The sequence below is a fragment of the Ictidomys tridecemlineatus genome, chromosome 3, assembly GCF_052094955.1.
Source record: "Ictidomys tridecemlineatus isolate mIctTri1 chromosome 3, mIctTri1.hap1, whole genome shotgun sequence".
Lineage (NCBI taxonomy): Eukaryota > Metazoa > Chordata > Mammalia > Rodentia > Sciuridae > Ictidomys > Ictidomys tridecemlineatus.
This window is the reverse complement of record NC_135479.1, coordinates 37042035-37068489: the sequence shown is the minus strand read 5'-3', so window position 1 is coordinate 37068489 and position 26455 is coordinate 37042035. Positions and strand designations below refer to the sequence as shown.

The 26455-nt window shown below is 35.3% G+C and overlaps 1 protein-coding gene and 1 non-coding gene across 8 annotated transcripts in view; both read left to right on the top strand.

The window, feature by feature from the left end:
* Ap2b1 (adaptor related protein complex 2 subunit beta 1) overlaps nucleotides 1-26455 on the top strand; it is a 128852-nt gene that overhangs the window by 25544 nt on the left and 76853 nt on the right. For all 7 annotated transcript variants that reach the window (XM_078042430.1, XM_013357042.4, XM_013357040.4 and 4 more), the window contains 3 exons: nucleotides 1419-1524; nucleotides 8334-8469; nucleotides 10214-10459. In XM_078042430.1, coding sequence (XP_077898556.1) covers nucleotides 1419-1524; nucleotides 8334-8469; nucleotides 10214-10459 — 488 coding nt within the window. The remainder of the gene's footprint in view (nucleotides 1-1418; nucleotides 1525-8333; nucleotides 8470-10213; nucleotides 10460-26455) is intronic.
* On the top strand, nucleotides 2229-2360 carry LOC120884638 (small nucleolar RNA SNORA8). The gene has a single exon (XR_005727060.1). It is a non-coding gene; the product is annotated as a small nucleolar RNA SNORA8 (small nucleolar RNA).

The following is a 26455-nucleotide window of genomic DNA, read 5'->3' as shown; positions in this document are numbered from 1 at the left end:
TAAGGGCTTCAGGGAGATCACTAGTGTACAGTCATACTGATGAATTAGGTCTGGTTAAAAAGAACACTGAAAATAGTCTTGAAGATGGAGAAAAATAAGACAAGTTGTATCAAGTTTAGGGATATAGATGGAAGGTAGAGAATCAGCCTTTTTCTCATGGGCCACATGGTGAGTTTTTGGTTGTTCCACCATCCCTTTAATTTTAAAACAGATGAGGATTATTACCTTCTTTCTTATTTTGTCCTTGGCATCCTGAAAAAAGGTCAACCAGGAGACTGGGCCTTAAAAGTGGTGATAGTTCCTGGCATTTCACAGTATAGACTCCTTAACAGGAGTATAATGTATAACATTCATGATTATACGTTTAGGTGGGGCATATAGCTCAAGATCATACTTTTAGAAATGAGCCTAATTTATACCATTGCCACTTCAAAATTATGATTGTCAGATTGATTGAATAGGGTCGGACCTAAAAACCCATGCTTTTAGGCTCATTTCTAAAAGTATGATCTTGAGCTATATGCCCCACCTAAACTTATTAAGGTACTGATTTAGAGCAGTGGTTCTGAACCCTCGTTGTGTATTAGAATCACTTGGAGGAACCTTTAAAAAGAGAAAAGTAAAGCCAGTCACAGTGGCACATGCTTATAATCCCAAGGACTCAGAAGGCTGAAGCAGGAGGACTGTAAGTTCAAAGCCAGACCTTGTCTCAAAATATAAAGTAAAAAGTGTTGGGAATGTGGCTCAGTGATTAAGTGCCCCTGAGTTCAATCCCTGGTACCCAAAAAGAAAGAAAAAGTAAGAGTTCTTCTTGATATTCTGATTCATTTGGTTCATATGGAGCCTAAGCATTGTTATTGTTAAATATTTCTGACAGTAAGTAGTAGGATGTGGCCAAGGTTTAGCACATCTGGATTTGAGAGTCAGGAGACAGAGTGATAAGCCCAACTCTTATCACTAACCATTTTGTAACCTTCAACTTCTTTATCTGTAAATTTGGGAACGGGTATATGAGATGATACATATTTCTTCTGGTTTGAAAACACTGATTTTTAAACCTGCTCCTTGCCTACATTTATTTTCTTCTGAGGACCTTAAAATTCTGATGGGAGATGATACCTCAGTTATTGTTCTGTTCCCATCATAAGTACATATAATGATATTTACTTTTTCCTACTCTTATAGTTCCCAAAGATCTGGATTTCACCTTAAGTTAGGTTATAACTGAAAAGGTCTTAGAAACATTTGTGGGGTCCTTATCAGTGGGTTAGTAAAATATTCTAGAACTTTGAAGTTTACATACCTATAAATTTTTATTTTAATTGCTGCCATGTTATCCTGGTGTAACTGTAATGTAATGTGTTCTACTCTGGTTATCTGGTCCTGGAACCTCACCCATTTGTTCTTATCTCTTGTAGGAGAAATCTTTGAATTAAAAGCTGAACTCAACAATGAAAAGAAAGAAAAGAGGAAGGAGGCTGTGAAGAAAGTGATTGCTGCTATGACTGTGGGGAAGGATGTTAGGTAAGAGAGTATTCAATAATGCTATTGATCCATACCCCATTTTATGGCCTTTGCTGCTTTTCTTTAAAATCATAGACCCACTGCATCCAATGGTGTGTTCCTGTAGTTCCAGCTATTGGGGAGGCTGAGGCTGGAGAATTGCCTGAGAATAAGAGTTTGAAGCCAGCATGGGAACCTTGCCTCTTCCGACTTAAGTATTTTGTTTGTTTTTTAGAAGAGTGAAATGACTTGATTTTGTTGCATATAGATGGCATAAAACATCCTGAGTACTGGCACAGTTACAAATCTGTCGACTGAGGAAATTTTAGAGGATGATAAAAGTATACTGAGAAGCTGAAGTTCACATATTCTTTAATTTGCTCAAGCCAGTACCCTCAACTTAACAATTCCACATTTTTGAATTTATGATGGAAATCTGTCTTAACAAATTTGATCAGATTTTTTGTTTGTTTCTGTAATTTAATGAGACCATTTGAAAATAAGTAAGGATTATCTTTAGGCCTTGTGGATTCCAAAGGTCCTTTCATGAAATCAAAGCTATGTTTAAAATAATGCTTAGAAGTTACTTACCTTTTTCATCATTTGTATGTTTGCACTGATGATATGAAACAGCTGTGGGTAAAACTGTTAGTGTTTTAGTATGAATCAAGGAGTGGTGCTGGCCATAGCAGTCATTATATTTGTTACTACAACATACTTGGGACCACCCTTCATGAAGCATTAAAATTCTATTAAAACTTTAACCTTTTAAATGAGTGTGTGTTAGAAATTCATTAACTGACTTTGGTTTTCTTGGCTTTGTGCATATTAAACCTGGTATTTCTATTGATAAAATATCTTAGTTTCTTATGCTGCTTCAGTTTGATAGTCTTCTATAGTAAAGGTTTTAATAAAAAAACTTGAATTTTGAATACAAATTTTTATAATTTATGGAATGAAATGGGAATTACTTATAAAGTACTTTTCCTGCATTGCGAAGTATGATGGTTGAGAAAACACTCTGTGTGATTGTTTGAATTGCAGAAACCGTTTTTATGTGAAAGAATGATTGACAAGATATATTTAATCAGACTTTGGTATTTGGGATGCATTTTATCAAAAATGAACCTATCATTTCAAGGGGAAAAAATTGACAGTAGATAAATTTCAAGCTTTAAAGTAAAATTTGCAGTTTTGGAAAACTTATGTCTCTCATAATTCAGTTCAATAGATTTCTAATACCTAAACACTAAAAATGAGATTGTTTGTGAAATTGATACTAAAAATGAGATTGTTTGTGAAATTGATAAATGTGATTATTTGCTGTGATATAATGAAATATGTTAACATTGAAGGATCTGAAAACTTAGTGAACCAATATTTTCTAAATGACCAATGCACATATCATAAAATTTTGCATGGGTAAAAGATCCATTCAAAATGTATGATAAGTGAATGGATTTTAATGCAACCAAGTACAAAAGGCTTATCCATAAGGTTTCAGACTTCACATTGTAAATATCTTAAGAAAGTTCTATTTATAAGCTAAAAAAGTGAAAAACCCTCATTTTGTAGTTTTGATGTAGTGTCAAAAAAGAATATCCATTTGACCCAGCTATCCTACTCCTCAGTCTATTACCAAAGGACTTAAAAACAGCACACTATAGTGACATAGACACACCAATGTTCATAGCAGCTCAGTTCACAATAGCTAAACTGTGGAAACCAACCTAGATGCCCCTCAACAGATGAATGGATAGAGAAACTGTGGTATGTATATACAATGGAATATTTTTCAGCAGTAAAAGAGAATAAATTATGGCATTTGCAGGTAAATGGATGGAGTTGAACAATATCATGCTAGGGTGAAGTAAACCAATCCCCCAAAACCAAAGGTCGAATGTTCTCTCTGATAAGTGAATGCTGATTCATAAGAGTGAGGCATGAGGAGAATGGAGGAACTTTGAGCAATGGGAGGGAGGGTAGGGGCATGGGGGCAGGGAAGATGGTGGAATGAGATGAACATCATTATCCCTAGATACATGTATGACTGCACATATGGTACAACTCTACATCATGTACAACCAGAGAAATGAAAAGTTGTGCTCCATTTGTATACAACGAATCAAAATGCATTCTGTCATGTATAACTAATTAGAACAAATAATTTAAAAAAAGAATATACAGTTAAATGAAAAAGCTATTAAATATTTCTCCCTTTTCCATGTTATATATGTATGTGTATGAAGCTGAATTTTTTTTCTTATACTTCAGCCAAAAACAACATTCTGCAACAGAGTCATGTTTCACTATAGTATGCTGACTTTAATTCTTTAGGATAAATACCTAGAAGTGGTATAGCTGGGTCAAATGGTGCTTCCATTCCTAATCTTTTGAGAAACCTCCATACTGATTTCCATAATGATTATGCTCCTTTATAATCCTGCAACAATGTAACAGTGTTCCTATTTTCTCCACATCCTTTCCATCACTTATTACTATTTGTATTCTTTTTTATCTTATTTTTTAATTTTTGGTATTAGGAATTGAACCCACAGGTACTTTACCACAGAGCTACATCCCCGGATATTTTTATTTTTTATTTTGAGACAGTGTCTCACTAAGTTGCTGAGGTCTTGCTGAATTGCTGAGGCTGACCTTGAACTTGTGATCCTCCTGCCTCAGCCTTCCAAGTTGCTGAGATTATAGGTGTGAGCCACTGTGGCTTGCTATTTGTATGGGGGAGGGGCATTTCTAGGGTACTTTTTTTTTGGTACCAGGGATTGAACCCAGGGAGACTTAACCACTGAGCCACATGCCCAGCTCTTTTTTTTTTTTTTTTTAACATCTTATTTAGAAACAGTCTCACTGGGTTGCCTCAGGCCTTGCTGAATTGCTGAGGCTGGCTTTGAATTTATGATCCTCCTGCCTCAGCCTCCCTAGTTTCTGGGATTGTAGGCATGTACCATTATCCCTGCTAGGTATTTATATTCTTAATGGCTGCCATTCCAAGTAAAATGAAATGAAATCTCATTCTAGTTTTGATTTGCATTTCCCTAATTGCTAAAGACATTGAACATAAGATGTACATATTAAAGGCAGTACAATTTCTACAAAAGAAGGATTCAAGCATAGGAATTTTGCCAAGAACTCTTCTTGGAAAAGATTCAGAATAAGTTGTTCCTGGAAAGAGCACAAACAGTATATAAAGAGATTAGCTATTTGTAGATTATCATAGTTCAGTTTCTCCTGCAAGTAATGTCAAGCTCAGCATCATCCGTAGACATACAATATGAGCTACATATGTAATTTTAAAAGAAATGGATGAAACTAACTTTAATAAATTTTATTTGATCTATTATATCTAGAATATTCTTTCAGCATATGATCAATTTTGTGCCTGTGTGTGGTACTAGGAATTAACCTAGGAGCTTTCTATTATTCTCAGCCCTTTTAAAATTTTTATTTATTTATTTATTTTGGTAATGAGAATTGAATCCAAGGGTGTTTTACCAGTAGTTACATTACCAGTATCTTATCCCCACCTTTTTTTGAGACAGGATCTCACTAAATTCCTGAGGCTGGCCTTGAACTTGGGATTCTCCTGCCTTATCCTTCTGAGTTGCTGGAATTACAGGCCTGCACAGTCATGCCAGTCAATATAAACAGTTTTTTAAAAATTGTTTTTGTTGATGGACCTTTATTTTATTCATTTATTTATATATGGTACTGAGAATTGAATGCAGTGCCTCACACATGCAAGGCAAGCACTCTACCACTGAGCCACAACCCCAGCCCAACATAAACAATTTTAAAAGAGATAGTCTAATTACATTTATCACACACAGTCTTCAAAATCCAGTGCTTTATATCATTTCTCAGTTTGGACTAGCCACATGTGACCAGTGCCTACCATATTGGAAAGTTTATGTTTCTAGCTTTATAAGTTGGTACTTAACAGTTTTTTCCTCTAGAATTTAAACTGTTAAATCTTGGTCTTATGTGGGTTGTTAGAATTATTTAGGATCTTTAGTTTATAATGGATTAATGCTCCATATGAATTACTGGTTTTAAAGTCATTCTGCATATGAACTATTCTTCTAGGAAAGGGAAAGAAAACTCATTTTGGAGTATTTATTAAATATCAACATGTGCCTGAAACTATGAGAGATATTGTACAGATAAACAGTTTGCTGCCTTTCAAAACAGAAGTCAGTGCTTCACTGGAGATGATAGATTCTTTGAATTTGCAGTCTATCTTGCCTTTTGTAAATAATTCCTATTTCTGTACCCTGTATTTGTGTGTGTACAGGAACTATATTTTAGTCATTCTCTTAATTTTCTGTATAAATATACTGACAGTTTTTTTTTCTTCTATACTACTGTAACATATTTAGGAATATGTTATGTTTATAAAGTACCTTAATAAAACCTTAGAGGTAGGTTAATTTCTAACTTTCCATAGTTAACCTGAATTTGTTTGTTTGTTTGTTTCTTTCACAGTACTGGGGATGGAACCCAGGGGCACTCTACCACTGAACTACATGCCCAGCTCTTTTATTTATTTACTTGAAACAAAATCTCACTAAGTTGCTGAACCTAGCCTCAATCTTGTAATCTTGTTCCCTCAACCTTCCAATTCATTGGGATTAGAGGCATGTGCCACCCCTGTCAGTCTCTTTAATACATTTTTATAACGTAGTTATACTTTAAAATCCAACAAACTAATGGGCTGGGGATGTGGCTCAGTGGTAGAGCACTTTCCTTGCATGCGTAAGGCCCCAGGTTCAATTATCAACACTGCTAAATAAATAAATAAAATCCAACAAGCTTATTAATCCTCCAAGCTAATGGTGTTACTTTGTGAATAGAAACATAAATAGTTTTCCTGTGGCTTAGAGGAGAATGTAAATTATGAAATTACTAGAACTTAGGAAAGGTATGAAATACTTTTATATTTGATTCACTCACAAAATTTTTTTTGTTGTTAATATCAGGGATTGAACCCAGAGGGGCTTAATTACATCTTCAGCCCTTTTTAAAAAAATTTTTTTAAAGATGTTGTTGAACCTTTATTTTATTCATTTATTTATATGTGATGCTGAGAATCGAACCCAGTGCATGATAGGCATGCGCTCTACCATTGAGCCATAGCCCTAGCCCCCATAGTCCTTTTTATTTTTAATATTGAGATGGCGTCTTGTGAAATTGCTTTGCAAGAGTTTCGCTAAATTGACACATTTTCATTTGATTGAATGTGTAATGTTAAAAATAAGCTGGGTGCAGTGGCACACGCTTGTAATCTCAGTGCTCAGAAGGCTGAGGCATCAGCCAGCCTCAGCAATTAAGTGAGGCTCTAAACAGCCTTGTGAGATCCTGTCTCAAAAAAATAGGGGAAGTAGGGAGTTAGGAATATGGCTCAGTGGTTATTCAACCTGGGTTCAATTGCTAGTACCAAAAAAAGAAAAGGTAAATACATTTCACTAAAAGGAAATTAGGACATTAGAAAAATGAGTGATGTTGAATCTGGTATTAGACGTGTACAGATGAGCCTGGGTGAAGCATCGTGTCATATGAGAAGGCAGGGAACTGCTGAAAATACAGGGCCATTTCACAAGGACCCTGGAGTTAACTAAGTTCAAGGATGGAGGGCTGGGCATGGTGTGCATGCCTGTAATTCCAGGGATTTGGGAGGCTGAGACAGGAGGATTGCAAATTCAAAACCAGCCTTAGCAATTTAGCTTGCAAAGCCCTAAGAAGTTTAGTGAGATACTATCTCAAAATAAAGAGGGCCAGGGCTCAGTAGTTGAGTGCCCTTTAAATCCCTAGTACCGCCCCCCCCAAAAAAGTGATGGGGCAGCAGTTGGAAGAATATGAGCATTAAAAAGTATAACAACTGTAGTGCTTTGAAACTGCAATAGATTGATATAAAGAATTACTGTTTTTTTTCTTTTTAGTATGAGAAAGATTGATTTAAAAAAAAAAAGATTTGTAGAAAGATACACTAAAATATTGTAGATGAAATGATAGGATGTCTGGGACTTATTTTAAAATAATCCAGGGGATGGGGATATAGCTCAGTGGTAGAGTGCTTGAGATCCTGGGTTCAAACTCCTGCCTCACAAAAAATTTTAAAAATTAAAAAAAAAAATCCAGAGCAACCAGGTAAATGTGGGGATGAGAGTAGGGACAGTAGGTTGAATGCATAAATTAAACAAGATTGGGCATGTAGCAGTATTCGTGGGTGAGGGGTACATTGGGCTTGTATATTGCACTCTCTACTTGTTTGGAATTTTTCATAAAAACAAGTTGTTTTCAAAAACTACTTTGAGGACTGGGACTATAGTTCAGTGATAGAATGCTTGCATGAGGTTTAACCCCAGCACCATCAAAAAAAGAAGAAAAAAAAAGCCATTTAGAGTCCTTGGGACCAGTACTCCAATTCCTTTAGTAATTACTTTCCATGATAATCATCCCTGTGGTAGCTGGATGTAGTGACCCATGCCTATAATCCCAGTGACTCTAATCCCAGTGACTTGGGAGGCTAAAACAAGGAGGATCACAAATTGGTGGCTAGCTTCAGCAATTTAGTGAAGTCATTAGCAACTTAGTGAGTTCCTGTCCCAGACTAAAATATAAAAAGGGATATAGTAATGGTAAGACGCCTCTAGGTTCTCCCCAGTACCAAAACCAAAAAACTTAACAAGCAAATAATTGTCACTATGGGGACACTGTCCTTGTATCAAATCATTGAATCAAGCCATTTCTTCATTTTCCAGCAGTTTAGCACCCACGCCTGTTTACTTTCTTTTTTCTCTTTCCCTTCTCAGCTCTCTCTTTCCAGATGTAGTGAACTGTATGCAGACTGATAACCTGGAACTGAAGAAACTTGTGTATCTCTACTTGATGAATTATGCCAAGAGTCAGCCAGACATGGCCATCATGGCTGTCAACAGCTTTGTGAAGGTAACTTTTCCCAAGGACTGCAGCAATCCCTTCTATTTCCAATAACCATTTTAGAAGTGATTCTTGGTATAGTTAGTGTCTGCATTGCAAATAAGCAACCTGTTTCAGAGGAAGGCTGCCAGGGAAATATTGGCGATAAGTAGAACTATTCATGTTTTAAGCATTCCATATGTCAGCATGTGTCATCAAGCGAAGTTCAAACCATATGTTGAGCCTTCTGTTAGCACTGCTTGGTACATGTATCCTTGCCAGATGGGTAGAATAAAGCCAGGTGAAACCTCACTGTTTTACCTTCCAAGGCTGACTAAGGTGGGCATATCGTTATTGTATTAGTTACCTGTAGCTTTATGTATTTTATTTTTGTGGAAATTAGCTTAACAGTCATCAATATTAGAAACTACAGGAAGTATTACTTTTGTTTCACTTCCTAGGTCTTAAAATATTTGATTAAGATTTTTTTACTATGGAAAATTTCAAATATTCATACTATAATTTCTAAATACTCATAATTTTAATAATTACACTTCCTATATGTGTAGTTTTGGGATCTCCACACCCCTTTCCTGCTAGATAAATTTTAAGCAAAGCCAATATATCATATCATTTCATCTTTACATTTGTCTGAATAAGATATCTTTTTCAAAAATATAACCAGAGTACTATTGTCACATCTTTAAAAACTTTGAAAACCTCAAAAATTGCCTAATGTAATTGAGTAGATAGATTTTTTCCTGTCATTAGATTTGATAAACATAATAATGAGATTGTTTCCATTAATTTTTTTTTCTCTGACCGGAAATTAGTTTACGTTAAAAAAAAGAGAAAAAAAAACCTGGGTGTGGTAATACATGCCTGTAATCCAGTGACTTGGGAGACGGAGGCAGTAGGATCCAGGAGGACTGTAAATTCAAGGTCAGCCTCAGTAATTTTGTGAGGCTCAAAGCAACTTAGTTAGACCTGTCTCAAAATATAAAAAACAAAAAGGGCTGGAGATGTAGCTCATTGGTTAAGTGCCTCTGATTAAATCCCTAATACCAAAAAAAAAGAAAGAAAGAAAGAAAGAAATGACAGCATCTCTAAAAATTAACTTTTATTTAAAGTTTGAAAAAGTATCAATATGTTTCTTCCTTCTTGTAGACTTTTTGGGCTTTTTTTGTGTTTTTCTGTATGATACAAATTAGAGGGAAGATAACTTTCATTCTCCCCACCTGGTGGTTCATAGATGAAATATAATCACCGTTTTCATATATTTCATATATTTCATAATATATTTCATATATTTGCCACTATTATCTTTCCATGTTAAGTGCCTTTATAATCATTTTTTTTTGTGTGTGTGTGTGTGTGTGTCTGTCTTTCTATTCAATCCATTGGGAAGATTTTGGTTTACATACTTTGAAAGTTAGAGCTATGCATGGATTTATATGGCTAGCCTTGGATTACTGGGCTTTTCCTTATTTTGAATATTAAACAGGTGATTTCCTTCTTGCTAAGTTGCTCAGGTTGGCCTCAAATTTTGATCCTCCTGCCTTAGCCATCCAGCTAGGTGGGGTAATAGGCATATGTACCACTATGCCTGGCTTCCTTCTAAACTCTTGGATAGACAACTAAAACTTTTACTTAGAAAAGGAATAGGGAGATTATGTTGTGTAACCAGAAACTTAAATTACTAAAATATTCTCTTGTGGCTTGCATCAACTGGACTGTTTACCTTATTTACTCAGAACTGATATTGTTTTTGTAGGACTGTGAAGATCCCAATCCTTTGATTCGGGCCTTGGCAGTTAGGACCATGGGTTGCATCCGGGTGGACAAGATTACAGAATATCTCTGTGAGCCCCTCCGCAAGTGCTTAAAGGATGAAGACCCCTATGTTCGGAAAACAGCAGCAGTCTGTGTGGCAAAACTCCATGATATCAATGCCCAGATGGTGGAAGATCAGGGATTTCTGGATTCTCTACGGGATCTCATAGCAGATTCAAATCCTATGGTAATAAACTGCTTTTATAAAGAGAACAATATTTAAAATGTGTCCCTTTTCAGCCAGGTACGGTGGTGCACCCCTTGTTAATCCCAGCAGTTTAGGAGGCTAAGCAGGAGGATCGCAAGTTCAAAGTCGGCCTCAGCAAAAGCGAGGTGCTAAGCAACTCAGTGAGACCCTGGCTTTAAATAAAATATAAAATAGGGCTGGGGGAATGTGGCTCAGTGGTCAAGTGCCCCTGAGTTCAATCCCTGACACCCTCCCCCCCAAAAGTGTCCCTTTTCAAAACATGTTTAACACAACCTGTCTTTGGGACATTGGATCATAGATACCTATGGAAACATGACTATTGTGTACCTCTCACCCTCAGTGTTTTTGAGGTGTGACAATTGTTCAAAATATAAGCACTATAGAGTCTTAAAACAAAACTTTCTATTATACCTACCCCTGTATTTCCTCAGAAATAAACTTTATAATCATTTTCTTCACGTGGTTTTACCTTAAAATTTTATACATACATACACGTTTTTTTAGGGGAGAGAGAATTTTTTAATATTTTTTAGTTTTTGGTGGACACAACATCTTTATTTGTATGTGGTGCTGAGAATTGAACCCGGGCCGCACGGATGCCAGGCGAGCGTGCTACTGCTTGAGCCACATCCTCAGCCCACATACACATATTTTAAGGTTATTTTTCCCAAGAGCAGTAGTGCATACCTAACATCCCAGCAACTCGGGAGGCTTAGACAGGAAGATTGCATGTTCAAGGCCAGCCTCAGCAATTTAGCCAGACCCTGTGTCAAAATAAAAAGGACTGGGCTGATGTACCTCAATGGCAAAGTACCAAAAAAAAAAAAAAGAAAAAAAAAATTAGACAATAAAGATTCTTCATTTTGATTCAGTTTCTATTTCTATACTAAGAGAAAATACCAAAAACATGTATCTGAAGAAAATAATCTCTTGGTACCAGGGTTTGACCCACATCTCTTGGTACCAGGGTTAGCCACATCCTCACTCTTCTTATTTTTTACTTTGAATACAGGGTCTCAGAGAGTTGCTTAGGGCTTCAATAAGTTGCTGAGGCTAGCTTTGAACTTGTGATCCTCCTGCCTCAGCCTCCAGAGCCACTGAGATTATAAGCATGTACCACCAGGCCTAGCTTTCTAAAGTTTTTGAGTTTGAACCGGATATAGTGATGATACACACTTGTATAATGAAGGGGATCAAGTGAACCATTGACACTTATTTGAATTGATTTGTCACTAAGTGTCATTACTGAGAAGAGGGAGGAATAGCCACTTTCTTTAAAGTGTTCCCCTTTTTGTCTACTATAGTATTTAATTGGAGACAAATAACTAAGTGTTAATCAGTAGATAACCTCTATTTTTTTGCTGAAGTTTTTCAATGGAGAGAAGAGTTAGAAGTTGCCCGAAATAGATATTTTTCTTCCTTGCCAATTACGTACTCAGGTCTTCTTTGATGTCTCATTTGGTTCAACTTATTTTCTGGGTAACCTTGGCTTTCCGTTTATTATCTTTTCAGATTAGTAGTAAGGTCAAAGAATGAAGCAAGCTACATATTTTAAAGGTATTATTCTGACTAATATCAGGAATCTTTAGTCGCCTTTAGGCTTAGGGATGAGTGTAGAACCAAGACTTCTCTAACGGCATAACAACCTGTGTAATATTTAATCATAATTTTTGTACAAACAACCCCCACTCTAAGCAGCACCATGTGACACCTTTTTTTTTAAGATAAGTTTATGAGGCAATAATATCTATTGTATGGAATGTTTAGCTGGTACCAACTTGAGTTTTTGTTACCACTTTTGATTCAATATTACTTTTTTAAATGTGTTTTTTTAGTTGTCAATGTACCTTTATTTATTTTTTTATTTACTTGTATGCTGTGCAGAGAATCAAACCCAGTGCCTCGCACATGCCAGGCAAGTGCTCTTTCACTGAGCTCTATAACTCTAGCTCTAGATTCACTGTTATCTAGAGCAGCTGTCTTTGAAGTTCTCTGAGGACAAATAAGGAGATGAAGTGTTTGGGTTCCAAGCACCAACCAGATAAGCAGAATGTCATGTACCCTGTGGAAACTTATTAAATATTCATTGGTGCTAAGAATGGATAGAGAGCTAGAGGTATAACTCAGAGCGCTTGTTGTTTAGCATGTGGGAGGCCGTGGGTTTGATTCTCTCACTGGAGGAGGTGGGGAATAGAAGAGTGGATTTAAATGAAAATTAATTCTCCTTCAGGCAATTCCAGTTCCAGAGGGGGTGCAGAACCCTTGAAATTCTGGGTTAAGGACTAAGGGTTTAGCAGTAAAAGCATTTTTGTTTTTAACCTGTGTAATATTTATCCAGATCAACTAAGGGAATACAGTTTCTGGAATAAGCCTTCTTTATCTGATTTATTTTAAGATTTTTTAGTTTTTATTTTGTGTTTTGTTTTTGGCAGTGCTTAGGGCCTCACATAATAGCCAAGCACTCTACCAAGGGAACAACATCCACAGCTCTATTCTAAGCTTTGTTATAGAAGAGAGGGATAGTTTCCTTTCATCCAAAACATTTAAACAACATGTGTATGTCATTTATTTATGCTTTTTATTATGGGAATCTTCAAACATATTCAGAATAGAAAATATAAACGTAATAGATGAATGTGATAAATAAAGAGCTCATTACCAGATCCAATAACTATCAATACATGCCAATCTTGTTTTGATTATTTTCTTTTCCATTCCTTAGGTGTATGTAATTTAAGCAGGTAACACATGAATGGGTTTCTATTTGAATTTAATATATTATTCTATTGTATCAAAATTTTATAATACCTCTAATAATTCTCAACCTAGGCTGGAAATGATGTTGCACGCCTGTAATCCCAGTGGCTCAGGAGGCTGAGGCAGAAGGATGGAGAGTACAAAGCCAGCCTCAGCAAAGGCAAGGCACTGAGCAACTCAGGGAGACCCTGTCTCTAAATTTAAAACAATACAAAAAAAAATAATAATAATAATTCTCAACCTAATTTTATAGTAACAAGATTTGTGGAGATTTTCAAAAATTTTTACTTTTAGGGAAAATTTAAGGTTACTTGGTAGATTTTATAAAAACTGTTTTAGGAATATCTATCTTTTTTTTTAGTTTATATTTTTTTTATTTTTACTTTTTGAGGTATTGGGGATCAAACACAGACCTCATCTATGCTAGGCAAGCATTTTATCACTGAGCTACATTCTTTTTTTTTTTTTTTAAGAGAGGTGGGAGAGATAGAGAATTTTTTCTAATATTTATTTTTAAGTTTTTGGCGGACACAACATCTTTGTATGTGGTGCTGAGGATCGAACCTGGGCTGCACGCATGCCAGGGGAGCGCGCTACCGCTTGAGCTACATCCCCAGCCTGTGAGCTACATTCTTAGCCCATTCTTTTGGTCTCTGTCTCAAAATTTTCCAAGAGCTAGATGTCATCATTAGCTACCCAGTTATTTAATCTACTGCCCACTTAATAGAAAGTCTTTTTACATTCTTGTGAGATTTCTCAGTAGCAATAGCAGTTTTCTCTGATAGGAGAGCCAGGCACAGTGACAAATGGCTGTAATCCTACAGGCTCAGAATCCTCATGAGGCAGGAGGATCACGAGTTCAGAGCCAGCCTCAGCAAAAGCGAGGCATTAAGCAACTCAGTGATACCCTGTCTCTAAAATAAAATATAAAATAGGGCTGAGGATGTGGCTCAGTGGTCGAGTGCCCCTGAGTTCAATCCCTGATTACCCCCCCCCCACCCCCCAAAAAAGGGAGAGATTCACTTAAGTACTGGCTGTATTCTTAAATTTCATGCCAATAGTGCTTCACTTGCCTTACTCTTGTCCTGGCCTTGTTATGCATAGTCAAATCATTTGACTCCTTTTTTCTTGTTGTTTTAGTGAAGCACTGAAAAGGTTGGACTTAAAAGCCAGCACTTATACAACTGTACTTACTTTTGACTTTAAATCCGTACTTTTTTTAAAAAATATATTTTTTTAGTTGTAGATGGACACAATAATTTTATTTTTATGTGGTACTGAGAATCGAACCCAGTGCCTCACACATGTGAGGAAGCACTCTGCCACTAAGCCACAGTTCTAGCTCATAAATCCATACTTTTAACCTCAACTCTATGCCTTGCTTTTTAATCCTAAAAATGAAATCGCAATTATAAAATGTAACCGTATATGAAATATTACAATCATCACACTGATGTTCTTTTTATCAGTAGGATCAAATGCTGCTAAGAATTAGATTGAGTAACTAAGTAACTAGATTAACTTCCAAGGTGTAAAGGTAGAATATAAGGTTCAGTAGCTCAAAACACCTCATGAATTTTTAAGGTCTTATGTCATTAAGAAAAGAAATACTTAAATGCCTTCTATTCCAGGCACAATAATACATTTATGTACAATTTTTCAGTTAGTTCTCAGATCTGCTTTGTGAAATAGAAGTTATTCCATGTTACAGATCAAGAGATGTATATAGAGACTAAAGAACTATCCTAAAGGGCTGGGGATGTGGCTCAAGCGGTAGCCGCTCGCCTGGCATGCGTGCAGCCCAGGTTCTATCCTCAGCACCACATACAAAGATGTTGTGTCCGCCGAAAACTAAAAAATAAATATTAAAAAAAAAGAACTATCCTAAAGTCATGCAGCAAGTAGTGATATAGCCAGGATTTTGACCTAGTATGTACACCACAAAATTTAAATATGTGTGTGTATATAAATCTGTTTCATTTTCTCGAAGTGGCTGCTATTTTTTTGTTGTTTTGCATAGCCCATTTCCAAGTTGTGAACCAGCTACTATTTTGAATTTATATATGTCTTTAATTATCTGGATACTGTTTTATTATGAAATCATCTTAATCCTCTTATTCTTGTGATGGATATGAGTCCTTAGTTTACTGTTCTTGAGGGGTGGTTTTGTTGTTCTGCTGTTTCAGAGGCTGCTCCACACGGTGGCAGCAGCGGGCAACAGTAAATACTAGACTCACTCTGGAAATGAACACTTCAAGGGCATTCTGCCTTAGTTTTCTGAGGAAGCACTTCAAAGGGCATCCTATATGTGAAAGCACTAGAGTATCTGCAGAATGACTTTGAAATCTCCTAATATGAGAGTAAAATGTTGACCAAGAGCTAACAGCTCAGATGGGTGCAGTCACACATGCTTTGAATCCCAACTCATGAGGCCAAGGCAGAAGTGTCACAAGTTCAAGGCCATCCTGGGTAACTTAGCAAGACCCCGTCTTAAAAAGCACTGGGGATATGTTTAGTGGTAGTGTGTTTGCCTAGCAAGGCCTGGTTTGATTCTCAGAATTGGGGGAAAAAAGAAAAAAAAAAACTCTTGGGGTTATGTTGGCCTCCAGTCTTGTTCCAAGTAGTATTGTGCCTTGCTGAAATAATAGAACTTTATTATATTTTTACTTTGTCTTTTTGGGGGAGTATCACCTTGTTTTCTGCAGTTGTTTTGCCATTTATACTTTAGTTAAAGCTGAATTTCAGTGACATACAAGTTGATAGAAAAAGGTGGACTTTGAAGTAATAAATTCTCACTCTTATATTAAGCTAGGACTTTATGTTCACATTGCTTAATTTTCTTTTCTTTTTTTTTTTAGAGAGAGGTGAGAGAGAGAGAGAGAGGTGAGAGAGAGACTTTTTGATATTTATTTTTTAGTTTTCGGCAGACACAACATCTTTGTATGTGATGCTGAGGATAGAACCCAGGCCGCACGCATGCCAGGGGAGCGCGCTACCGCTTGAGCCACACCCCAGCCCCGCTTAATTTTCTTAAGTCTATTTTCTCTTCTGAAAAATGAAGAATACTCTCTTGGAGAGTTGTTGCGAGTATTACTTGAGCTTTTGCATAAAAATTGCCTATTAATACACCTGTTTTATAAGGTCATAGCTGTTACTATAGTCATTTTAATAGACATTAAAAGGCAAAGGCTAATGTCACTATGATATTAATTTAAAAGGTACTGATTCCTTTTATAATCTGTACAGATTGATACAGTGAAATCTGTTCTAAGGGAATTAGAGTTATTTTCAATTGTAAATTTTGTTCATTATTTTGAAAGCAAACCTTTATTCCAGATGAGGAAGCACTTTGAAGTTACAGGAAAGTAACCTCCATGATTTCTTCACAATTTCAAAAATTTTAGAAATATTATGTCACAAGTATATGTATATATACAAGAAACAAAATGCACTTTAGATGATAGTATCCTCTAGTTTTTATTCATACATTAGGATTTTTTTTTCTTCCTATGGTTTTTATTTTGCTCTCAAAGTCATTTTGGGGGTATTTCTACTTAGCATATTCATGTTAAAATCTCCTCAAGGGACTCCCTGGGTAGCCCCACCATACATGCTTTGCTTTTTATTTTTGATCTTAGTTTTCCTGAGGCCCTTTGGCTTACTGCAGAGTTCCTTTGATCTTTGTCATCTAGGCCTTCTGTCAGTCTCAAGATCAGGGAGTATCCCTTTTCTATTGCTTGATTTCTGCAGAAGTGTAAACTGATGATGATAATGATGATTTTGCACTAGATATTTAACCCAGAGACACTTTACCACTGAGCCACATCCTACTCTTTTGTTTTTTATTTATTTCTAAGTTTCTGAGGCTGACCTTGAACTTGTGATTCTTCTTTCTCAGACTCCCAAGCCACTGGGATTAACAAGTGTGCGTCCCCTTGCCTGGCGTGTAGACTAATTAGTAAAAAAAAGGGTTTTTTTATTTGCTGAAGGTTCTTTTGCACAAGCAACATACTCAAAACAGTCTTAACTTAGATCTGGTATAGTATTTTTTTTTTTAATATATATTTGAGACAGGGTCTCCCTGAGTTGCTTAGGCCCTCATAAAGTAGCTAATGTTGGCTTTGAACTTGTGATCCTCCTGCCTGAGCCTCCTGAGCCACTGCAATCTTCTATTAATTAAAACTTTTGCTGAAAAACCATTTTATGAAAACATTTTTCTTCTTAGAAGAAGGTATGTATTTCAACTGTGTGCTAGCCAACACATAGAATGCAGCATATGATTGTGATAATAGTTCTCAACCAGGGGTAATTTTGTTCCCCAGGGGATATTTGAAAATGTCTGGAAACATTTGGTTGTCATAACTGATGGGAGGAAAACTACTGGCATCTTGTGGGTAGAGTCCAGGGATGCTTTAAACAACCTACAGTGCAGAGGATAGTGTGTCCCCACACTCACCCCTACCAGGCCTAACTATCAATAGTGTCTAGATCATAAAACCTTAGAGATTAGATGCTTGAGCATCCCTTGATGTGAATATCCAGAATGCTTCAAAATCTGGAACTCTTTGAGCACTGACTTAATGCCACAAGTGGAAAATTTACTTTATGTGATGAATTGCATTCAAGATGTTAGCACTCTGAAACTATAGTTTAAAGTAATCTTTAGGCTGTGTATAAGGTATATATGAAATAAAATAAATTGTGTGGGGCTAGGGTTGTGGCTCAGTGGTAGAGGGCTTACCTAGCAAGTGTGAGGCACTGGGTTCGATTCTCAGCACCACATATGAATAAATAAAATAAAGGTCAATTGATAACTAAAAAAAAATATTTAAAAAAATGAATTGTGTTTTTAGACTTGGGTCCCATCCCTGAGATAGCTTATTACGTGTGTAATACTTTTCAAATATTCCAAAATTTGAAAAAATAAGAAATTTAAAACATTTCCAAACATTTATCTGGTTCCAAACATTCCAGATAAAGGATATTCAGCCTGTGTAGACCTCAGAGCCAGAGTGGCTGCTATGGCTCTGAGGTGAGTTCTGGGTTGGCTGACAGCTAAAAATGTGGCTTTTAGCAAGTTATTTAAAATGAGCTTCACTTTTCTCATTTGTAAAATTCTTATTTTACCGGATTATTTTGAAGATGGAGGAATAATTTATTTAAAATTTGAATAATGCCTGACATGTATCAAATATTTAATAAACTGCAACTATTCTTGAACATATTTAACATACACCTTTGGTTGTTATAATTTTTATTTAGGCTTTAGAAATCTTGTGCAGTTTAAGATGATAATACTGAAGAAGTTAAGTCTGTCTAGATTATTTTCTAAGCTCAAGGAAGATTTTTGTCAGAATATATTTGGTATTAATGGGGACTGTGTTAAATTGTCAAAGATAGGTTTAAACTGTGTAGAAAAAAGTAATTATGTCAATTTAGTGCCTTAATAAAGGGATTTCTTCAATTCTTAAATATATTTTAATAAGTAATAGTAATACAATTAAGATATTATACATTGGTGAAATTAGAAATGCAGCTTGTTACTCATACCAAATGTCCATAAAGAAGTTAGGGAACTTGTGGAATTTTAGGCGTGTATGAGTGTCATTATGTGGTAGGCACTTGAAAGTAATATAGGTGATTTGCTCAGTCTGTGTCTTGAGTTTCTCAAGTGACTAAAGTTACATTTGATACTAAAGGAGGAACTGCTGTTAATTTCTGCAGAATTGAAGTGTTGAGTAAGTGGACTCATTGGAGACTGCTTTGATGTCAGGCCCACAGTCTTGAATTTCCCATTACTTGATCTGAACACTTTTCTGTCTCTGCTTATGGAGAAAGTGAATACTTCCCCCCCCCCCACCCTATTATATAATACACTTTGTGGAAATTGTTTTCTATGTGTTCTCAACTTTTTTTTTTCTTCTCTTAAAATCATTGTTTTTACCATATCATATTAATGCCAATTTAGGGTTTTTTTTTTAAATAATCTCATTGCAGGGGGATTAATTTAAATTTACAGAAAAGTTATAAAAACAGTTCAGAAAGTTGGTTTTTTTTTCCTTTTTTTCTAGTGGCTGTAGCAAGATATTTAAAATTCAGGCTCTGGAACCAGACTTGAGTTTGATTACTGGTTCTGCCATTTCTTAGCTGTATGGTTTCCCTAAGCTTTAGTATTCTCATCTGTAAAATGGAGATTAAATATAGTTGTTCTGTCATAGGATTGTTGTGAGCATTAAAGGACAGAGGACTTGGGACTAGGGATGTAGCTCAGTGGTAGAGTGCTCACCTTGCATGTGGAAAGCACTGGGTTCGATCCTCAGCACCATAAAAAAATAAAGATATTGTGTCCATCTACAACTAAATATATATATATATATATATATATATATATATATATATATATATATATATATATATATATATATATATATATTTTTTTTTTTTTTTAAGAAAGGACATGGGGCCGGGGTTGTGGCTCAGTGGTAGAGTGCTTGCCTAGCATGCGTGAGGCACTAGGTTCCATCCCTGGCACCACATTACAAATAAACAAATAAAATAAAGTTATTGTGTCCATCTACAACTAAAAAGAATTTAAAAAAACAGTTTATTAAAAAAAGGACAGAGGACTTGCAGAGCTCTAATACTAAACCTACTATAGAGTAAGCTGCAATAATGACAAACATATTCTCTTTTGTATAGTGATTGTGGTGCTGGATATTAGTGATTTTAAAGATTAAAATTTTAAAAGTTGAGGACAATTTTACAACAAATGAACTTTATATTATTACTTACCATATCATTGCAGAATTATTTTTACAAAGTAAAATATACCTTTGAAGCAGTTCTCATCAGAAATTTCCTAAAAACTGAATCTGTTGTATGTATAGTTTGAGTTGCTTACCAGAAGTTGAAAGTTGATTCTCATTTTCCTTTAAGATGATCTCAAGGCTCTAATTTGGTATGGGAATATTTTACTCTCAAAAGGGAGATCATAAGTGGTGTGAGAGAGAAGGCTTTGTTTGGTTCATATTGCAGCATGCTTTCATGAACTTTAGAAACTTTGGGCTAAGTAACTCTTTGTTAGGGGAACACTTTTTTCTGTTGGTATTTATTTGTAGTGTTTTGCTTTTGAGAATATTTGCATTTTGTCAGACTATATCTTAAGCCACATAAAATGAATTTTATTATTTGTTAATCTTGTTTGTTAATAAGTAATCAGACTTTCTTGCCATGAGGTATGTTGGCTCCACTAGGCAATTTTAGCTTTCATTCCAAGGAAGAACATTGGGAAAATGGAATATTATGGAACACGATGTGGTCGACTTGTTTTCAGTTGGTGTTTTTGGACAGTATTTTAGCTTATAGTATAAGCTTCAAAATTTACTTGTTTATGAGGGGGAGACATTTTACTGGTACTACACAATCATTGTGTCTATGAGGAGAGAATAATGACTGAAATTCTTAGATTAAGTACATTTTGCCTTGTTTTTTACATGTCATTTGAGGCCACTCTGTAAAGGAGATGACAATTTTCTAAACTGTTGCTTAATGGATGAAAATATGTAAATCACATGTTTCTTTAAATAGAAACAGTTTTGATCAGTTATCTTAATTGCTTTCAATTTTTTTCACTTTATTCAGGTTGTTCATTGACACCTGCCTGCAAAAAAAAAAAAAAAATTATAAACTGAACAGAAAAACCGAAGCATAAAGTTTTTCAGACTATTGTAACTTTGAAGTTCATTGTTAGAAATCAAAGCCCTCCAAATACTAGTTTAATTAATAGGAGGAAGTCACCATTACAGAAAAATGATGTTTCTTGGGTTCTTAGGTTATGAAGGAGAATAGCATGTAGGGTGAAAAGCATTCTAAGAGACAGAGAAATGTGTGAGGTTTCTCACAAAGATGCTTCTGTCTATAATATTCCATTCCAAGTATGTATCTAGACTTTCTCCTAAAATTCTTTTTTAAGGATCATTTTTATTCTAACCATACCCACGGTTCCAGCTTGCTCCTTTAAAAAAAAAAATGAGGTCAAATTTATGTCCTCAGAATTTCTGCATATGAAATAGATATAGCTTGTAAATCAGATTTTATAGCTGAATAGTAAATTTTGCTACTTTAAGTACTGATAGGATATGATTATCTCTGAAATATACAAAGTAGAAAAGTCTTCATATAAGTCTTCATGTCACCTCTCTGGAAATAATTTTTTAAAATTTATTTATTCCAATTTGTTATATATGACAGCAGAATGCATTTCAATTCATATTACACATATAGAGCACAGTTTTTCGTGTCTCTGGTTGCACACAGAATCACACCATTCGTGTCTTCATTCATGTAATTAGGATAATGATGTCCATCTCATTCCACTGTCTTTCCTACCCGCATGCCTGCTCCCTCCTCTTTGCCTTATCTAAAGTTCCTCCATTCCTCCCATGCTCCCCTACCCATCCCCATTATAGATTAGCATCCTCATATCAGAGTAAACATTTGACATTTGTTTTTTTGGGATTGGCTAATTTCACTTAGCATTATATTCTCCAACTCCATTCATTTACCTGAAGATGCCATGATTTTATTCTCTTTTAATGCTGAGTAATGTTCCATTATGTGTATATACCATATTTTTTTAATCCATTCATCTACTGAAAGGCATCTAGGTTGGTTCCACAATTTAGCTATTGTGAATTGATGTTTTGCTTCTATTATCTTTCTCCCTGAGCTGCTTTTCTCCCTTTCTCTCAGTTGAAGTTCACAGATCTAGGGACTTATGTAAATGCTGGAGACGAGATTAGTAAGTACTCAGATACTGGAATCAGACATGGACCTTGAGTTTAGGTTCAAGCAATATCTTTTTTTGGCTGCATTGACCTTAAGCAAGTCACTGAGCTTTTAAGCCTGTTTTTTTTATCCAGAGCAGGTGAATTTTAATAGCAACCACCTCCGAGTTTTTAATGAGGATTTAATGGCATGTAGTAAGTTCCAATAATTTTTTTAACTATTATAATCTTTTATCCCTTGGGAATATAACTTGATTAGGCATAATGTAAAGTAAGCCAAAATACAAATTGCTTACCTTAACAAAAAGTTGAGATGACTCCAGGGGTCCATAAAGAACTATCTAATAGAAGAGACATCTTCTGGGCATAAGGGTGCATGGCTGTAATACCAGCTACTCAAGAGGCTGAGTCAGGAGGGTTGCAAGTTCAATAGCCCCTCCTGGGTAACTTATCGAAACCTTATCTCAAAAATTAAATATTAAAGGGGGAGGCTGTGGCTGTTAAAAAAAAAAACAAAACAAAAAAAACAGTGGTAGAGCCCTCTGGTTCAATCCCTAATAGTACAAACCAATCAACCAACAAAGAAGTCTGTTGATGAGGCAGAAAAAAGATTTGTCTAAAAAGAGTGTGACTGTATGAGTATTTACATATGCTTTTGTGGACATATAGGTATTAAAAACTTTATATATACATATCTATATTGCATTAGGTCTATGAAGGGAAAAGGTAGGGAATGTTTAGAACTTAACCATAATTAGGAGGCAAGATGAAAAAGAAGGTAGGTTTTGGGGGTTTGATTGTTTTTTTACTACAATGGGTATATTTCTTTGTAAAACCTGCAAGCCAACTTTTTATAAGTCAGTTCATGTATTGAGAAAGCTCATTTAAGAAACCCTATTTATAAATTTGTTTTTAAAGCAAATCTTTGTTTCCCAACTCCCTTTCTGTGTTAGAAACTAACTTTTCTAACATTATAGCAGTTTTTCCTAAGAAATGCCAGTTTTCTAGGGAGGATACATTGCATATGATTATCTTAACAATTCAAAATCAAAGTGCTGTATCAAGTGAGAGGGCATAACTTTGTTTTAATATTTCAGGGAAATTAAGGCAGTTACTATAAGGGTTGAATTTGTTGTTCTGTGATTTTTTTTTAACTAAATCCCATGCTTATGATATTATATTATTGTCTGGAGAAGTAAATTTTAATTTCAATCTGTAATTTTAAAAGTTTATTTTTTAAAAACAAACAATATGTGTTCAAAGTACAAAATTCCAAAGACACATAGTGTAAGCATCAACAAATGATGGTCCTTGCCACCTAGTTGCTCTCTTAAAGACAGTCCTTTTCTTTATCTTTAATGTGACTGCTTATTTCAGGTTTCCATTAGAGTGGAGGAGGCAGTTCACTGACTAGGAGAACTTGAAGCACTTCCTCATGGCCTGTCTCAGGACATTTCTGGAAACATAACTATCTGGATGTGAAGATTAGGAGATAAGAGTAAGAGCTAGAATGGAAAGAACCTCTAGGAATTTTAGAGGAGCAGAGGTTTGGCACAGGGCAGGAGGGCATCCCCTCTAGCCTGTCCCTGACACAGGCAGTGACTGACACTGATCACTGTTCTCTTCATCATCTTTGCTCAACAGTTTAATCTTTTGATCTGATCTTATTATATCTTCAAGTAGTTGACTTTTATCTCTTGTTTTAATATGACGATAAGTGAAGTCGCCTATTTATTTATTTATTTATTTATTGAGAGAGAGAGAGAATTTCAATATTTTTCAGTTTTCTGCAGATACAACATCTTTGTTTGTATGTGGTGCTGAGGATTGAACCCAGGCCGCACACATGCCAGGCAAGCGCGTTACCGCTTGAGCCACATCCCCAGTCCGAAGTTGCCTATTTAAACAACCAGAACTTATACTTCATTAGCTTCATTATATACTCAGTTTAATTTCCAGTTGCTAATGATAACAGAGGAATTTTAATTGCTCATTCTGTTTAGCATCCTTCTGTTCTATTCCTGTTCTTTTTAGAAATTCCAATTCTTGCTTTTTCTTCTTTGTTTTCTATTATAGGGCCTTTTTATTTAGCTTAAAAGAAAAAAAAACAAAAGAATTTCATTAGCAGAAATGGTAATTGTAGTAGGAGGCTTATTTTAGACAACTGGAAATCAAGATTGGGCATGTATTGGCAGCAGTAGATCAGAATAGGCATTTGATCTTTCAATATGACATTCTGATTTTTTATACTAAAATAAGATTAATCAACTTAATTAAGCATGAGAAATAAAATATCTTTTCCTGCTCATGAAATACGCAGAGGGGATTGTTTCAGTCTTCTTATGCCTTTTAGTTTTCACATAATCTTTTGCTAAGTGGGTCTGAGATTTTTATCTTGGAATCTTTGTTCTAACCACCATATTACAGTTCGAGATTATTCTATTTATGCCGTCATTATCTTTTATATAATAATGGGTAGTATTATAAGTGTATTATTTGTTAAATTCTCTTCATTTAACTTTAAGGCAAATCATATAGTAGAATAATCTTCAAGCTATGCATATAATGTAGATATTAAAACCAGTAGCTAAATTATAGCCACTACGTTTTTTGAAGCTAATGAAGTATAAGTTCTGGTTGTTTCTAAACTCCATTTCTCAAGGTTTTTTTAAATTTTGTTTTCCCCCTTTGGTACAAGGGATTGAACTCAAGGTCACTCAACCACTGAGCAGCCACATCCCCAGCCCTTTTTTATATTTTATTTAGAGACCAGGGTGTCACTAATTTGCTGAGGCTGGCTTTGAACTCTCGATCCTCCTGCCTCAGCCTCCCAGGTTGCTGGGATTACAGGCGTGTTCCACTGTGCCTGGCTGGGTTGACATTTTTTGAGAATAATTTATATATATACTTGCTGAAGTTTTTGTTTGTTTGTTTGTTTTTAAAAACTAAATTTTTTTTAGTTGTAGATGGAACAATACCTTTATTTATTTTTTAGTGCCTCACACATGCTAGGCAAGCACTCTACCACTGAGCCACAACCCCAGCCCTGTCATGTCATTATACTTGAGCAGATTTATATCCAGCTTCACCTTGTTAATCTTTAGTAACACTGGATTCTTACTACAAAACATTTTAAAATTCGCTTATTCATGGCTGTAGGTTAATATTTTTGTGAGATTTTGAGTGTTTTTAAATTTTTAATAACTAGATGTTCATTGATTATAGATTTTTTAGTTATATTAGAAATAATCTAATTTTGATAAAGTGTTGACTTCATCTTGTAACTACATAATTCACAAATTTGAGTTCAGATGAAGGTGTATTTTCTTATCTAGGATAGCAATTTTTAATTTACTGTACTCTGAAACAAGGATATATTTGGAATACTGTTCATTGAGTCTACAGTTTCATTGGTTATAAGATACATGATTATTTTTTGTGTTACTAGAAAAGAAAAGTGTTTTCTTTCTTTTTTTTTCTCTTATGTTACTAGAGATTGAACCCGTGGCCTCACGTATGCTAGGCAAGCTCTCTACCATTGAGCTAAATCCCCACCCTGAAAAGTTTTCTCTTAAACTGCCAGGCCATTGATTGTAAAATGCATACCAATTTCAGAGATCTTAATGTGAAAAACTATAACTTATACTTAATGAACTATGGAAGTATAACCATCTTAAATTTGTATAAGACTATCTAAAGCACTTCTACATATGTCATTTGATTTTTTTATTCTCAAACTTAATTAACCTATGAGATGGATTCAGTTTTCCCTAGTTTTCAGCCAAGGAAACCCAATCTTCAGAGTTATATATTCTCTTAGCAGCTGGTCTCAAGTCCACCTTTTCCTACTACAAGACCTGTACTATGATCAACACTATCACCTCCCCATTATGCATACACATCTATAAAATAATTTGGTCTGAGCCAAGTGCGGTGGTGCATGTCTGTAATCCTAGTGACTTGGGAGGCTAAAGTAGGGAGATCATTAGTTTTCAAAGCCAGTGTTAGCAATTTAGCAAGACCTTAAGTAACTTGGTGAGACCCTCTCAAAATAAAAATAAAAAGAGGGTTGAGGTTGTGGCTTAGCAGTAGAGCGCTCGCCTAGTTCGTGGGAGGCCCTGGGTTCGATCCTTAGCACCACATAGAGATAAATAAAACAGGGGTATTGTGTCCAACTACAACTAAAAAATAAATATATTTAGGAAAAAGGGGGAGCTAGGAATGTGACTTGGTGACAAAGCACCCTGAGTTCAATCTCCAATACCAAAAACAAAATTGACCTAGATTTTCCCATTATTTGATATATATTTCTTATTTAGACTTCATTTTTATGGCTGTTAGTATGTCTTTATAATTTGAATACTATTAGAATAGTTAATGTACATTTTTATAATAAAACATGTGGACTCTGCTAATAGATATAATTCTGGAT